At 36.6% G+C, this 15,493-nt stretch overlaps 3 protein-coding genes and 1 long non-coding RNA gene across 11 annotated transcripts in view; 2 read left to right on the forward strand and 2 right to left on the reverse strand.

Annotated features, from left to right (window-relative positions):
* The first annotated feature begins 157 nt into the window (after window positions 1–157).
* On the forward strand, window positions 158–1,559 carry LOC110848637. The gene is made up of 3 exons (XM_022095895.2): window positions 158–477; window positions 588–733; window positions 805–1,559. Exons 1-3 carry the CDS (start codon window positions 458–460, stop codon window positions 1,089–1,091), a joined length of 453 nt encoding a protein of 150 aa, XP_021951587.1. The 5' UTR covers window positions 158–457; the 3' UTR covers window positions 1,092–1,559.
* Window positions 1,560–2,981: 1,422 nt separating this feature from the next.
* On the forward strand, window positions 2,982–10,088 carry LOC110849168. Of its 2 annotated transcripts, XM_022096544.2 has the most exons (8): window positions 2,982–3,727; window positions 3,981–5,009; window positions 5,486–5,740; window positions 8,108–8,184; window positions 8,290–8,434; window positions 8,504–8,725; window positions 8,790–8,942; window positions 9,022–10,088. In XM_022096544.2, exons 1-8 carry the CDS (start codon window positions 3,596–3,598, stop codon window positions 9,142–9,144), a joined length of 2,136 nt encoding a protein of 711 aa, XP_021952236.2. In that variant the 5' UTR covers window positions 2,982–3,595; the 3' UTR covers window positions 9,145–10,088. The 2 variants fall into 2 exon arrangements, with proteins under 2 accessions (XP_021952236.2, XP_035706728.1); XM_035850835.1 differs by having other exon boundaries at window positions 8,108–8,434.
* Window positions 6,533–8,120, reverse strand: LOC118435217. The gene is made up of 3 exons (XR_004834615.1): window positions 7,671–8,120; window positions 7,347–7,615; window positions 6,533–7,243 (listed from the first exon to the last, which is right to left on the reverse strand). It is a non-coding gene; the product is annotated as an uncharacterized LOC118435217 (long non-coding RNA).
* Window positions 10,089–11,513: 1,425 nt separating the features above from the next.
* The window catches only part of LOC110849169 (somatostatin receptor type 2), a 53,395-nt gene continuing 49,415 nt past the window's right edge, over window positions 11,514–15,493 (reverse strand). For 6 of the 7 annotated variants that reach the window (XM_035850840.1, XM_035850838.1, XM_035850837.1 and 3 more), the window contains one exon: window positions 11,514–12,911. In XM_035850840.1, the coding sequence (XP_035706733.1) occupies window positions 12,426–12,911 (486 nt within the window). In that variant the 3' untranslated portion in view covers window positions 11,514–12,425. Of the gene's footprint in view, window positions 14,552–15,493 lie in introns of all 7 variants that reach the window. The other variant, XM_035850842.1, reaches the window with a different exon arrangement.

Here is a 15,493-nt window from a genome sequence, read left to right on the forward strand (position 1 = left end):
CAACAATTGTTACGTATCAATTTTATCACTTCGCTATGTACTGCATGGCTGAAGAATGAGTCATAAAACCACTGAAGCTGAATTGTTGAGGAGTAAACAACTGCCTGTAACATAACTTGACCCTGAAAGGACTTTGCATGAGTCACTATTTTTGCAGTCCATTCTCGAGGAAGGAACAGACTATGGAGCTTACTTTTCAGGGTGAAAGCAAGCAGGAGAAAGTCCTTGATCTGTCAGGCAGAACTTGAGCCGGTGGTGTAAGTTGAGACTTCACATGAGACTTGATATGGGTCGATGTGAGAAGGGAAAGCGAACGCGGCCTGTGGTTTGGTCAGTGAAGAGAGAATTTTGCACGTGAAAGGAGTACACATATTTCCTCCTTAACTTTCACTACTTCCGGTTTGTTTAGTATTTTCATCTAACTTTGACTAATAAATTTGATTATTCGTTAGGAAAGATGGTTCGATTAAGGCATAGGTAAGTGGCTTATTTTAGATCAAATTTCGTGAAATGATTTTGTATACTTTGAAATTCAAAGTTTGAATTGAATTGAATTATTCTGAATTTCTAAAATAATTAACTTTTAGATATATTATTGCTGAAGTGCAAATGGAAGAAGAATGGAAATCTGGAAATGTTACGAGACAAAATGCACTGATGGAGGCGATAAATAAATCGATTCGAAGTTTGCACGGTATTCAAGGAGTAGCTTTATCCAAAGCTGGGCTATACGGTGATTAATCAGCCAACCAATTAATTGTTATGCTATAGTTCCAGAGAATTAATTATTCGTCTCTGTTACAGCCAAATATATTAACCCCTCGACAAAAATTTGTTTCATAAGAATGAGAAGAACGGCGTATGAAATAGTTACTTCGTCACTCCCATTTGTAACTCGCCTGGATGGACAACTCATGTCATTTAAAACTATTTATACGGGTGCTACCATTAGACATTGTAACATATTTCTGCAAAAGTATCACAGAAGAGAGCTGGAAACCAAGTACGGTTCGTTGAAGTCAGATTTACAGAGGAAATTGTTTGAAGCTGAACTTGCTAATATGGCACCCTTATCAGTCAAGATTTCTTAATACTTTCAAGTAGGGATTTGTTTTTACACCATTTTCTGGTATCAATGACGTGTATTTATTTTTGTATAAGACGTAATAAAGTTTCTACTTATTAACACGGTTATGTGCGAACGATATCAATTGATTAAATGTACAGCTCTATTTGTATCGTGTAGAGACACACGCAGGGCTAATCCTAAGTGTCAGGAGAATAATCGAGATAACCGAGATTTGAAGCATCATATATAAGACCAATAATTTCCACTTCCGGGGTCAATCTGACTGCCCCCTCGAGGTCATGGGGGGTGACCACATAATTTGTTGGAGAATTACTTGTTTCGTCTTATTGACACATTTCATTTGCTACGATTATTTTATTCATTTTCACTTAAAATGTAACTTTCTCTCATAAATTAATTAATACAAATTTATTTAGATGACTCTGTATTATCTAAAAATGCTAAGAAATAAATACTCTCTTGATTTGGACAACAAATGGGGTCACTTGACCAACTTTCTCCTCTCCTGAGTGAGGAGTCTCATAAGTCTCAATCTGGTCTCATGTTGCGCTGCAAGTTGTATGGTATTAATAAAGTATGAAATTATTTTCTATATATCTATGCATATTGGTGAAGAGCCTTAAACACTAGATAATACATCGAGGGACAACGTTCCAATTAGATGAATAATTTGTGTGTTATTTAAGACGACATTTGTATCCAATAAGTAATGAATATTTTTTTTAATGGAGAGCATATTTAACGATAATTCTTTAAACATATTTTACTAATATGCCTTTTATCATTGAAATTTTAGGGAATGATCAAAGCATGACTTAAAAATCTTCAATTCATAAACCCAGCCTGAAATTGATTGTGTGATATTGCAACAGTCTTTCCGTTTATGGAAGACAATGCAATCTGAAATGTAAATAGTTTACAACACAAAAACATGAGTCGCATTCGTGCCTTGCTCATTTTTGTACAAACAAATAAATGCTTTCACCCCTTCGATTGCGTGTCCACTCTAGCTAACCCAGAAAAAGACTTGTTTGGGGTATATCAATCTCTTGCATTACAGGTTTCTCATGCAATTCCTGTGATCTTGTGGTTGCTACTCTTTTAAGAAATTACCTCTTGTTTAGCAGCGATTTAAATTATAACTTAATTCAACTTTACGCAAAAATGAATGATCTTTTCCAAACGGTAACTCCTCTGAAATCAATTATGTAAACTTCAATTATTATTTTACTAAACCACTAGAAAATGTCATCCAAACGCTGCTAATTCTCCTCTCAATTGTGTATTTATCTCTTCTCATTCGTACTGAGAATGAGTAATGTGAAGTCGATAGTCGATGTCATGCCAAACTTTGTAAAATATGTGTGTAATTACACTGAAACATAAATAGAACCTACAATTAAATACCTTTTACTCTGACATATTACTCGGACGATTTTTAAGGCGTTATCATATTGTTTACTGCTTATCCCGAAACAAGGTAAACATTAAGGGGCACGCATTCATATTTGGTTCCTGGATCGCGATCGGTGCAAATGATTGACAAATTACATATTTAATGAATCTGTTGCACTAGTTGCTTGGGTTGTCGTATGCAAAATAAAGTTTGCATGCCATCATATTTACACAAATATGCTGTTACTTTAGCACACGTGTAAGAAAACTGTATGTCGCATCAAAATAAAATCTATTGCTCGATATCATTTACGAATATGTGCGTCAGACCGTGGACAATTAGTCACCAGGATAAGGACGCTGCTTTTAGTAGGCGTCTATTTCTTGGGAAGAAAGCAATAGAAAAATTTTCACTCCCGACCAATTGCCAAATCTCGTGCCAAAGGACATCACCAGTTTCAAGCAATTTCAATAAAGTGGAATTGTAGAGGTGTTGGGGATGTTGGGTCCCAACTGGGGTGTGGTTTTTGTGAGAGTTTGAAGTGTGATGTTCAATCGTATGGATGGCAACAGGGTGGAGATGAATACTTTTATGAGAGATTATGGTGTAGTTGTAAACTGAGGCAAGTTGAGAATAATCAGGCAGAGACGAGTGCACAATGGTTTAAGGTTACTTCAAGTCAGGATTTATGCAATTTAAATATTGTTACAAGTTTGATAAAAATGGGAAAGATTGACGCTACTCACAGCAGCTTAGGTAAAAGAATGACCGCGAGGTCGACTTGTCGACCAATATTTATAACCTTATTTGAGAGTGAATGACCAGTCAAATGCAAAAATAGAAACCTTGAGTTTGGGTTGAAAACTGGAAGAATACAGAATACTGAGAAATTTGACGGCTAAAAACAATGTTAGAAACTGGTCAGATTCACAAAGGTAGGAGGCTTGCATGAAGTACAGATAATTACATTAGTTAAACGAATGCATGTGCGTCATAGTTAAGATATGTAAAAACTCGGAAGGAGACAAATTTAGATAAGGAAATAAACTGAACAGAAAAATCATGAGCATTATACAATTCTCAACAAGAGGGTAGAAGATATTGGGGACATGTCGACGTCCGATTCGGAGGAGATTGTGGAGAGGACACCCGTGCTTCGGTTTCAGGACGACACCCCAACGGACTCCGATTCAGGCGGAAGTCATGTAGTGGAAAATGGAAATGTAGCCAAGGATGATGAGGTTACTTTCACTTTATAACAAAATTATTTTGCATTTTAAACAGGAATCATTTTCTAGTCATTAGGGCATTAAGGGGAAAGTTAGTTTGTGATAATTTGTATTTTTAAAACAAAGTATGACTCCATTTCTTCAGGAATATAAATTTGTAGATTTCGATGTCATCACACAAAATTTCCCACTGGGAAAAACTTAGCTTTGGTGTACATTGCATTCAGCATATTTTTTAAGTTTTTACTTTCTCCGTAATTTGTAGCCAACTCCGTCGCCACCCGGCGTAGGACCACCCACCCCATCTTCCCCAACTGAAAACGTATCTTTCAACCAAAATGCCACTGTCCCACCATCACATGAGACTCCACATTCCCAAATTAGCCAACAATCTCCCAACCCAAGGCAAGAACGACCCCACACTTCTCCCCACTTCGAATTCGAACCATACCAACCCCCCACATCCCGCCCTCACACGGCATATCGAATTCGCCACGATGACTTGGAACGGAACGTGCTCGCACCCTATGTCAAATCCCCATTTCCCCCACGCGTCATTCTTGACCCACCCTACAAAACAAAGTTGAGACAATTTTTCAACAATATTCGATCAATCGGTGGCGCCCCTGTTGTCCCGACGGATAACCCTGCTGATCAACCACCCCCTCCTGAAAATGAGGCAGAGATTGATGAAGAACAGCAACCAAATGAGCCCCATATGGGTCAAGATGAGATTGAGAAGAATGAGAATTTTGAGACGAATGAGAACACTTCTCCTCCTGATGAGATTTTCCCACCCGAGTCGCGCATCATGCAACCATTTTCCGCTCTGAAGTCGCTCATCTCAAACACCAATTATCTCGCCTGGACAACTATCCACAAATCAGAGATTGACCTTGGTGATCTGGGTGACAATGAGATCGACCAGGTAAATGAAGAAGGGATGGAGATGCAGCCGATTGATGCTCAACGGCATAACCGTGATGGCCAACTCGAAATGCAAAATCTTGACGAGCAGGCAGAGCAAGAAGAATTGGAAAATGAGATCGTCAACGGTCAACAAGCAGGCGGCCCTGAGGGGATGGGAATTATCGGAGCAGCGAATCAATTGATGGCAGTGAACGCATCCCGAAATCGCTTCAAAGAGATGGCTGAAATGAAGAGGAATCTTTTCCTTGGAGCTCATCAGTCCCTTCAGGCCATCGTCAATGTGGGAGCGTGTCAGTTACTCTGTCCCTTTGGAATCTGGGAAAACGACGGCGTTTTTGAATTAAAAAGTAACATTATTCACGCGGTGAGTGAAAGTTATACTCATTCTTTAGACATTATTGTTAATTTAGTCTGATGTCAAAATGGTAAAATTTGACTAGTTCACAAGAATATACCACAATTACATATCAAGATGCATAACAATAATACCATAAATACTGACTAGTAATAATTATATATCCATTACGTGATACCATCCAACGCTCATGCTTTTTTACACGCACAGAAATAGACCTCACATCAAAGCGTATGTACAACTCAATGAAAAACATCGATCAATACTTTATTAACCAAAATGTCCATGCTAATTTCCACTCGCTTTCTCCGGACACAAAGGCGACAAATGTCTTTTTAATTGATGTGTTCGATTCAATCAAGGATTTTCATTCGTTCATAAAAAAATTTGCTTGCCTTAATCGCAGAATTATTAAATGTTCCCATGAATTAACGAAAACGAATTTTTATAGCTTGTTTCTAAACTGTGTCTTATGTATTATCTAGGGACTTGTTAATTGCATGATTATGGGAGCCACATCACTCAAGGCATACGACACCAGCATTTCCTGGACCAGGTCCCAGTTGAAGGGAAAGCCAGAGACCACTGGGATCTTAATGATTGATGCATCATCCACTCTTATGCTTTTCTGCTATCTGTTTTGCGTGACCTTCAAGCGAAACAAATTTGGAGAGATATACAAAAGCTTCAAAATCCAGTCAGAGCAGGTGGCGGAAGTGACCAGAAAAAAGAAGTTAAGGGTAAGGAAAAATTGTTTATTGCAACAATGCACGATTTGCAATGGTGCTAATTATATTTAGGGCGATTTAAGAAATTGATTTATTGATTCTTTAGATTTATGTCGTAAAATTGCAATAATGATTGATTGATTGAAGTTTTTATTAATGGTGTCGTATGAGCGTCAGTACGAGTGCTGGTTTTCAGCCCTGGACACCAAGCGACAAATTCGAATATAATTTGAACTTATGAGTAGATCAAACCCAATATAAATTGGAGAACTTTGCCATAACATTTAAAATTATCATGTTAAGCACGTATGTAACTTTTATTGGTTATACCAAGGTCCTGAATTTTACTTAGTTACGTGTCTACATATGTAGACACGTAACTACATGCACTCTAAATGAAATCATTACCAAATCATTACCAAAATGCACACGTATATGACTCTGCAGAAACGGTAATAATAACCACCAACTGGTAAAGAAATTGATTGAACCCGAAGTGGTAATAAAGAACACTTTCTGGGATAAAATTAATACCATGATGTATGACAGATGTACTACAATATGTAGTAAAATGTCTACAGCCTGGTAATAAACCATACCACTTTGTACACGGTGTGCTATTCATACCGGTATTAATGCTTTGTTTTAGTATACCCCATTATTACCAAATGTAGTGCAGATTTCCACCGAAAAGAATAGATTTTTTTTATTTTCTTTACAATAATCTTTCAATCAATTATATTTATTGTAAAATAGTTTTGAAACATACTTACATAAGTAAAAAATACCACAAGAGGTTGAATATTTCAATTTTTTCTGGACTTAGCAACATGATTTTTTAGAGAAAATGAGTCAAGACATGAAGTACGGCTCCGCATAACAACAAGGGCATTGGGGCATTTTTAAGAGCTCCCCGAGATGGAGGGGATGGACTTTAAGGTCATAATGGTTGTTATTTGGAATCATTATATATTTCTGCAGGGTGTATAATCGGTTTGTGGGCTCATTTGTGTCTGGTAAAGAGATGTGAACCATTTTTGTCCTCAGAAACATAAAATAATATGGAGGGGCAAGTATAGAAATGCTATTTCGAAAAGTATGGAAGACAATATGGAAATGAGACCCATTATGCTCCCCAAGTAAAACTATTTCGCACGATGTGGGAGTCGTCCCACGTTTGTGCTCCGTATGGTTTTGACGCTAGGACGTTTTAAAAAAAATTCATCATGGTCGACTATTTTGGATATAAATACGTAAGTATAAGTAACAGCAGAAGGGGACATTTACCAAAATTTAGAGTAGTAATTTTTTTACAAAATTTGTATTTGAACCAAATTTCTACCTACTATAATTTCTGAGAAAATTACAATCAAACTGAGTGGTATAATTCCTTGCCAACTCTCTTGTGGTACCTTAAGTTTAATGCAAACTATTGAGTTACATACATACATATGTATACATATTTACATGAAATTTAAATTTGCTCCGATTTCCAACTTAAATTTTTGTTTAGCACTGAAAAAAGAAACGCATAAGATTATTATTAGCTCTTTCCTATAGTGATGGTGCTCGATCACCATCTTGATAAAGCATCTACAAATAATAATTTGATACTTACCTGTTTCCAAAAATTCCCTGCTCTGATAGATTCACTCTTAATTTACCCGGTATTTTTTCTCGCTTCAATTTCTACCTCGTACAGTTTTTGTTCATAAACTTTTTCTCCTTGACACTCAAGTACGCAATCTTCTACTCGTTTCCAAGAATTACTATTCTCACAATTCTGCCACGTCGCATTTGATACCTTACATTCCTTTGCTGTCTTGTCATAATGGAAGCCGCGGTTACTGACTCTCATGCATCCGGTCATATTGTTATTCTGACAACCTGGACAAAACAAAATTATTAGTATGCAGTGAAACGGTAAGCAGAATAAACTTACGCGCAGTCGGAAATGGTTTATACACTTTTGATTCCATAAAAGCAGGAGACAGAAATATCAAAAATATAACCAGATTCATTACAATTTTCGGATAAAGACGCTGAAAAACAATATTGTAATTTATTATGAAGCAACTAAGGTTAAGGATTATGAAAACTAAGCTGTTTATTGGTTATGAAACAATGAAGCCATAAAATCTGGAATTCGATATACAACTATGTTAACTTTTAACGGCGTCCAACATCCGTTCCCCATCCCATCCCACATAATGTGCATTTGTCAATTTTATTTCTATTCAAAATAAAAAGTATAAAATAACTAGTTATATTAGAGAGAAATTTAGTAGTTGGGGACACTGTTGTCAATTTTATAAATGAATGATAATGGAGGAATTGTTTGATAAACAGTCAATTCTTGTCGTCTTCATATTTTTGCAGCTTTTGACTGTGACGTCCGTGTTGGCCCTGGGTTATTTTTTACTCACTAACTGGACAGAATGGCTCTCATCCACTGTGTACGACCAAGAAACGAGATTTAGCTTTAGAGGAATCATTATCAACCTTGACACGCTCGTGCGTTTACTCTGTGAAGATTCAAATTTTTGCATTGCTATGTTTAGCGTTGGAATAATGGCGATGAATGTTGTGACCCTGCTATTGCTGTTCCACATTGATTTAATGTTATGGGGAATTTCACTCTCGTCTTACCTGATGGAGAGGACCCTCCGTGAAATCTACAACAATCCAGACCTAGATATCAATAAGGTTGGAGGTCGAAACATTTAATTAAAATTGTAGATCATCATATAAAAAATGAGGGATTTTTGTGTACAGAAAATTGAGGCCTTCAGGAGTGTCAAATCTCACATTCACGCCGTCAATTCTGCTATCGGGCCATTGATAATGGCCAGTGTTGTACAGATGATCCCCTACGGGGTGCTAATAATTCATTTAGTTAGCAAAGCAAAAACATTGGATCAGTTACCATGGCTCCACATGTTCATCATGGTAATAAAGCTGGGCCACATTATTGTGGCCTCTGAGGCAGCAGCAAACGTAATCAAAATATATTTTATTAAAATCTGCATGGATAAATTAACAGTTATATTTAATACAAAAGGCGGAGAACTTATCCTCCAGAATTATGTCGGATAGAGCCACCTTTGCGCAGGGGAATGCTGATTTGGCATATGAATTGATTACTGTGTCTACAAAATCAATCTATCTGAAAGGGCTGGACTTTTTTGATGTGAATTATCGCACCGTTCTGTCGGTATAACTCATTTTCAACATTATTTCGTCGTGTTATATTCCTTTCTGATAACTTGTATACTTCTATAACTTATTTCTAGATATTGGGGGCTTTCATCACTTATTATTTGGTAGTTGTCGACATGAAGGAGGATGACCCGAATCATAAAAAACTGATCAAGACGATTGTTGAGCAATTGGCCAACAGGACATTAATTCAGTAAATCTAATCATACTACACAATAATGATTTAAAGTAAATATATATATATAGAATGGATTGTTATTGTTAGTATTAGTGTGTACATATTTCATAATGAATATCACAAATTAGAAAGATTGGATATACGATAGATGTAATTGTATGTTTTAATCAGAGTACACTTTCTCCTAGTAGTCGGTCCATATACGTAGATTCGTGGAAAACTAATTGGATGAGGAATGTACATACGTAGATAGTTACATTTCCCGCAAGTTATAAGTTGGATTCACTTTTTACTTTCGAAAAATGCATTAACGTCTTTAAAAGCATAATATAATGCAAATAATATATTATGTACGCTTTTCAAGACGAGTTGCATAATATGCAACTCGTCGTGGGATTCGAGCAAGTCTCGAATGCTATACTAGTTCAGCAATGGCTATTGTGTTTATTTCATATGTATCATGTAAGTTAGATTTAGTCCGAGGCTATTTTTAAAAATAGATGTACATAAGAATGAATGAGGTACTTATGTACATAGATACGAAGAAATTAGTGTAGAAACTACACATAGAAAATACGAAAGATTAAATATTCACCAGTCTTGCTCGTATATACGTATTCCAAATATATTTTCTCCGGACAACACAATTTTTAGGATAATAAAGTAGCAGCACAGTTTTTAATTTATTAAGATCACTATTTGTTAATATACCAAGATGTACATACAATTTTATCTAGCTGTTCTGATAGTTCATAATTAATTGCACAACCAACATAATCATAATGTTGCCAAAAATAAATGCAAAGTATAGCATCAGGTAGAAAGGTCAGTAATACGTACACTCTGCACTTGATAATCAAGAAAAGTTGGCATTAGAAAAATTACAAAAATTGTCATAAAATTCCACAAATAAATAAATAAAACCCCACACAAATTGATGTGTAGGAGAACTTGACCACTCATGTCATGTCAAGCTTCGTTAAATTATCATTTCAACCACATAATCATGTAATGTATTATGTAACCTATATTATTTATAGTTATAAATTAAAGAAGAGCATACAAAAACCTGGCTTCCTGAACGATTAACTTGTAATTTACCCAGGATACCTATTTTTTCTCGCTTTCATTTCTTTCTCGTGTCTTTTTGCTTCAAAAACTTCTTCTCCTTCACACTCCTTAATGCAATCTTCTCCTTTGGCCCAGTAATTACTGGCCTCACAATTCTCCCACTTCAGATTTATTAGTTTACATTCATTTGCTGTCTGATCAAAATAATAGCCTTGATCACTGACTCTCATGCACCCGGTCATATTATTTTTCCGACAACCTGGGCAGAATAAAATTAGTATGAAGTGAAGCGGTAACCATAATTAACTTACGCGCACTCGGAAATGGTTTGTACACATCTGATTCCACGAAAGGGGACAGAAGTATCAAAGCTATGATAAGATTCATTAAAATTTTCGGATAAGAACGCTGAGAAAGAAAATTGTAATTTATTACGAAACAACTCCACAGCCTAACTTTAAGGATTATGAAACAAGGCTATTTACTAGTTATGAAACAATGAAACCACAAAATGTGGAATTCGATAGTTGATACAATTGTGTTAACTTTTTATGGGCGCCCCACATCCGGGTGTACCACATAATGCGTTCAGTTTTTAAGTAATATTAAATTTCTATTCTAAATAAGAAGTATACATGAATTATTAGGAATTAGGAGGGAACTTTGTGGCCTGTGAAATCTTGGTTTTCAATTTTATAAATGAGCGAAAATGAAGTAATAGAAAAATGATTTCGACAATAGGGCAACGCTTATCACCTTCATATCTTTAAAGAGAAGGAGCACTACAGTTTTAAATTTGTTAAGAGTATTATCCACTAAGAGAGCATTCAAATTTTAAAGGATAAGGTAATTTATCAAAAATTGAAAAATTCCTAGCTTAATTTCGAGCCATATAAGACGTTTATTGTTATGAATTTTTAAATTATATTCACAGAGTTATTATGTAGAAAATTATGCAGAAAAAAATGTATTACAGAGTAAATATCACAAAAATCTGACTACGTAGGAGTCGTACACATTAGGTCCCTAAACTTAAAAAAAATCGTAGAAAATTCGCCATATAAGAATAATTTCTAATGTATAGTGCTCGTACATCATACACACGTTCTTAATACCAATATCAAGACCAAGACGTACTATTTTGTCTTGCTGTTCTGCATGGCTACTTGAAATCACATTTACAGAGGTAATTGGTTTAAACTGAGCTCTGAAATATGATACCCTCATCAGTTAAGATTTCTTTCAAGTAGGGATTTATTCTTGAATTATTTTCTGGTGTTTATGCACGTATATTTATTTCTGTATGAAACGCAATAAAGTTTCTACACATTGACAAAGTAGTCATTTTATTGACACGGTTATATACGAACGACATCAATTGATTAATTGTACAGGTACACACAGGGCTAAGTGTAACATGGATTTTAAAACTATTACATTTAACCTACCATGATTTTGTTACTCTCCAATGTTATAATTCTTTTCATTATCCATGTTTATTATCTAATCATCATAACTAAAATATTTATTAATTACACAACATTTATTTATGATTAGCCATTAACTCTGGCAATATTTTAAAATCCAGTTACGTAATCAATTTTAATTCATTCAGGTCAGATAACATCATGACTTAAGAGTTTAAACAGCAATACAAAAAACTATAGACCATTTTATTTTTGATAAGATTTAATACCCTCATTATTCTTGGATGGTTGTAATTTTAATGATAAAATCCGGGATATTGGTCCAAATAAGTCATTTTTTGTATGTCCTTGATGTCAATTTGATCTCCGGTTTAATTTCATGATTTTCACGTTTTAAAATTGGGTTATAATATAAGTTACAATCAATAAGTACATTTAATTACTTAATTCATTTTCACTTAAAATGTAACTTTCTCTCATTAAACACATTAATTATACACATTTATTTAGATGACTCTGTATTGTCTAAAAATACTAAGAGATAAATACACACTCTTGATTTGGACATACATGTATTTAGATATTACGTTTAACTTGATACTGAGATCTCAAATAATTTATTATGCACATTTTACATACATAATCTAATACATACAGATTTATAGATGCACCAAGTTTTCTCTCCCTATCACACATATTAACTCTTGGATGACATTCATAATTTACGACATACCGTAAATAAATACAGGGTGTAATACACATAAAATTTTACATGACACGACACAATTACGTTTACGACCATTTAGAGTGAGGTAACATGAACTCCATCCTGGATGAAGGTGCTCTGGGTGGTTTCCGAATTAATTCCCCCCGTCGTGCTCGTGCTGGGCGTGTTGTTCAACGTGACGTTGAGCAGACTTCGGGCACTCAGCCCACATCCCGCCCCGCTCCCGTTGTAGCCACACCCACTGCCAACACCACCCCCGAGGATGGCGGCCCCCTCGTCATCCTCAGACTCACCCGACTCGTCATCCTCGTCAAGGGGGATTTTCCCCTTGTTGCCGTATGGAGGGACCTGCAATAAATTTTTAGCCCCGCCGACCAGTCCCCCTGTGGAGGAAGCGTTGTTGGGCATTCCAAGGAGGCCGGACGCACCAGAACCACCCGTGTTTTGACCCGTCAGTGCCCCCGACGTGCCGGATGGCACGACCCCTTTTCGATTCCCTTTTTCGGATTTCTTCCCCCGAGGAAAGACCGAATTTTCCATGTGGAGCTGTGCATTCACGTCCTGTAAGCATGAGATATATAGAATTTGACGTAGATAGATACATAAATAGGTAACTTGACACGTTACTGGTTTTTTTTGCTGGTGACAATCTTGGTTGACTAAATACTAAATAATTTGTTACATATTTTTCTAATAAGTAGTTAAGAGTTATGAATGTATGCAACAATTGGTTCAGTTGATGTGCGTAAGATGGTTACAATATTGTCCATAATTAATACATATTTAGTTTATCATACACTTTGTTTTTTTGGTCTTATAGTTAATTAACTGAGAATTTTCCTCGTAATTGGAAAATGCTTTATGCTTGTAGGCGTCAAACTAGACACCTCCGCAATATTCATACATATCTAAATAATCAGAGAATGCAAACCTTCGTCAAATAAATCACATTAGCGACACACAAAAAATGTCTGACTCTGACTCTAAGAAATCCTACAAAAAACTCACCCTATTTAAAATTTGATTTGCTTTCACTTCTCGGAATGAAATATTTTTTTTCCTCGTCTCTCTTGCAAGATTGCCTAAAACAATTTTGTTATGCAAAAAAACAAATCCATTATAAATCCCTGCTTCCTGCTGTGCGACGGCAGCAGCAAAACTCCTACATACTTAAATACACGTTGGTTGGGCTTATGCATTTCTATGCTGCCTGCTTTCTCCAACCTACTCACTCGTCCCTACTTATCCTTGAGTCGATTGGTTTAACTTAATGGAGTGCTTCTTATTCTGTACCAAAGTCTTGCCCAATTATCGTCGCGGTTGTTGTGGTAAAGAACCACTCGAAGGCAGATAGAAAGTTCTTGAGAAGAGCTCTCTTCCAACAACTTTGTTTCTAAAGGTGACTTTCACCACTGCACTCCAATCAGCTTAAGAAAAACAAGGACTGTGCAGTCAAAATTGTTTATCTCCAATTTTTAAGCCAACTACTCAAAATAATGAGTTTCGTTTCGGAAATTTCCTTGCCCACGCACCATACATTCATTTTCCACTCGGGCACTTGTTGTCGACGTAGATAGGAAAATTTGCACTCCTCAATTCCACTCCTTGGGGAAGCGACGAAAATAACATTTAAAGGCGTATACTAATTTGGTTTGGTGAAATATGTTTGTATGCACGTGACAAGAAAATGTGACCTCAAATTATATGTACATACTAAAAATTTTCTAGTTAAATTACTAATTAAAGTTATAATTATGTATGTACAAACTTAATGTTGTTTCGATTTTTTCCTCCTCCACGTGACTACACTATTACATAAGTCTGTCTGGTTGGAGAAAGTGGGAGAAGAAACCGGTATCTGTCTGTCTGACCACCCACCCACACTTTCTCCATCTCCAGTTTCTTATATATCTCATTAACATATCATTGCCAACATAGTCACGCTTTTAGAAATGTTGATTTTGCTGTTGTTGCGGTTGAGACAAGAGGACGAGTGGGATGTCCTTTTGAAAATCCATTCCCAATGCTAAGCACCCCTCATCTTCCAAATCTAGATCCAAATCGTCCCAAACTTCTTTCCCCTCCTCGCCGCCACCACCGACGACTCCGACGGCATGGACGGACTCTCGTCCAGGACTGGACTGCTCGACAGTCGTGGCCTGAGTAATTTCCACTGGCGGCGGAGATCTCCATCCAAAGAACTTTTGACCCCGGGGAATTGAACGTATAGTGTCCCCACCATTTCATCGTCAAATCGATTTTTTGTAATTAGATCAGCAATCAAGTGGATGGAAGGTATTCGTGGGAGTGGATCGCAAAGGTCCCAGAGTCCCCGGTGTCGTCAACCGTTGAGATTTGTCGGCCAGAATCAAGGACGAGCGTGGAGCGAGATGGATGAATGGACGACGATACGTAGTAGAAGAGTAGAGAAGAGCGTAAGCAGCCGAAAGAAAGGAACAAAAAACAACAAGAAACTAATGTCACTACGACCGACCATCAACCATCAACGAGTTTTTGTTCTCCCTCTTTTCTCAGGGGACTTTACGTTGCCAACAGAATAGCCAGAACTCAATTGACTAAAAAGCTGAAAAAAGCACTTGATTTGACGACTCTTACACAATAGTCATGACCAAGGTTGTGCATCTCACTGGCATGTCACCACTTTTTGGGGGGAGAAAGCAGGCACAAGTTTAAGTGGCAGTGATCTCATCATGCATAATGCTGCCTATAGCGTGGGATTCTGTGTACACGTTATCAAGACATCATGCACGCTAGAGAGGACAAGGTTATGGCCAAACGATAAAAATATCTTTGGGTCATATCATGCAAATCTCGCTCAAAAGTTATTGTACTCATCATTCCATGCCATTCGAGGAGGAGGAGGCGTGCACATAACCACCGAGTTCTTTCTCACTTGCTTAAAAGCATTTGTCCATCAAAGGCCAAGGTTGCCGTTTGACATAAGTGGCCACTTTTCGGTAAATGTATGTCTGGCTTTTTTCATAAAAATGGAATGAACTTTTGTGGTGTGAAAAAAAATGTCAACGGTTTCGTATGTATGTATCTGTAAATGGTCCCTTATTCTTGAGTGACTATTATGTATTTAGATAGCAATCTCCTCACAAGCAGAGTTTTTTTTATGT

The sequence above is a fragment of the Folsomia candida genome, unplaced genomic scaffold (assembly GCF_002217175.1).
Source record: "Folsomia candida strain VU population unplaced genomic scaffold, ASM221717v1 Fcan01_Sc004, whole genome shotgun sequence".
Taxonomy (NCBI): domain Eukaryota; kingdom Metazoa; phylum Arthropoda; class Collembola; order Entomobryomorpha; family Isotomidae; genus Folsomia; species Folsomia candida.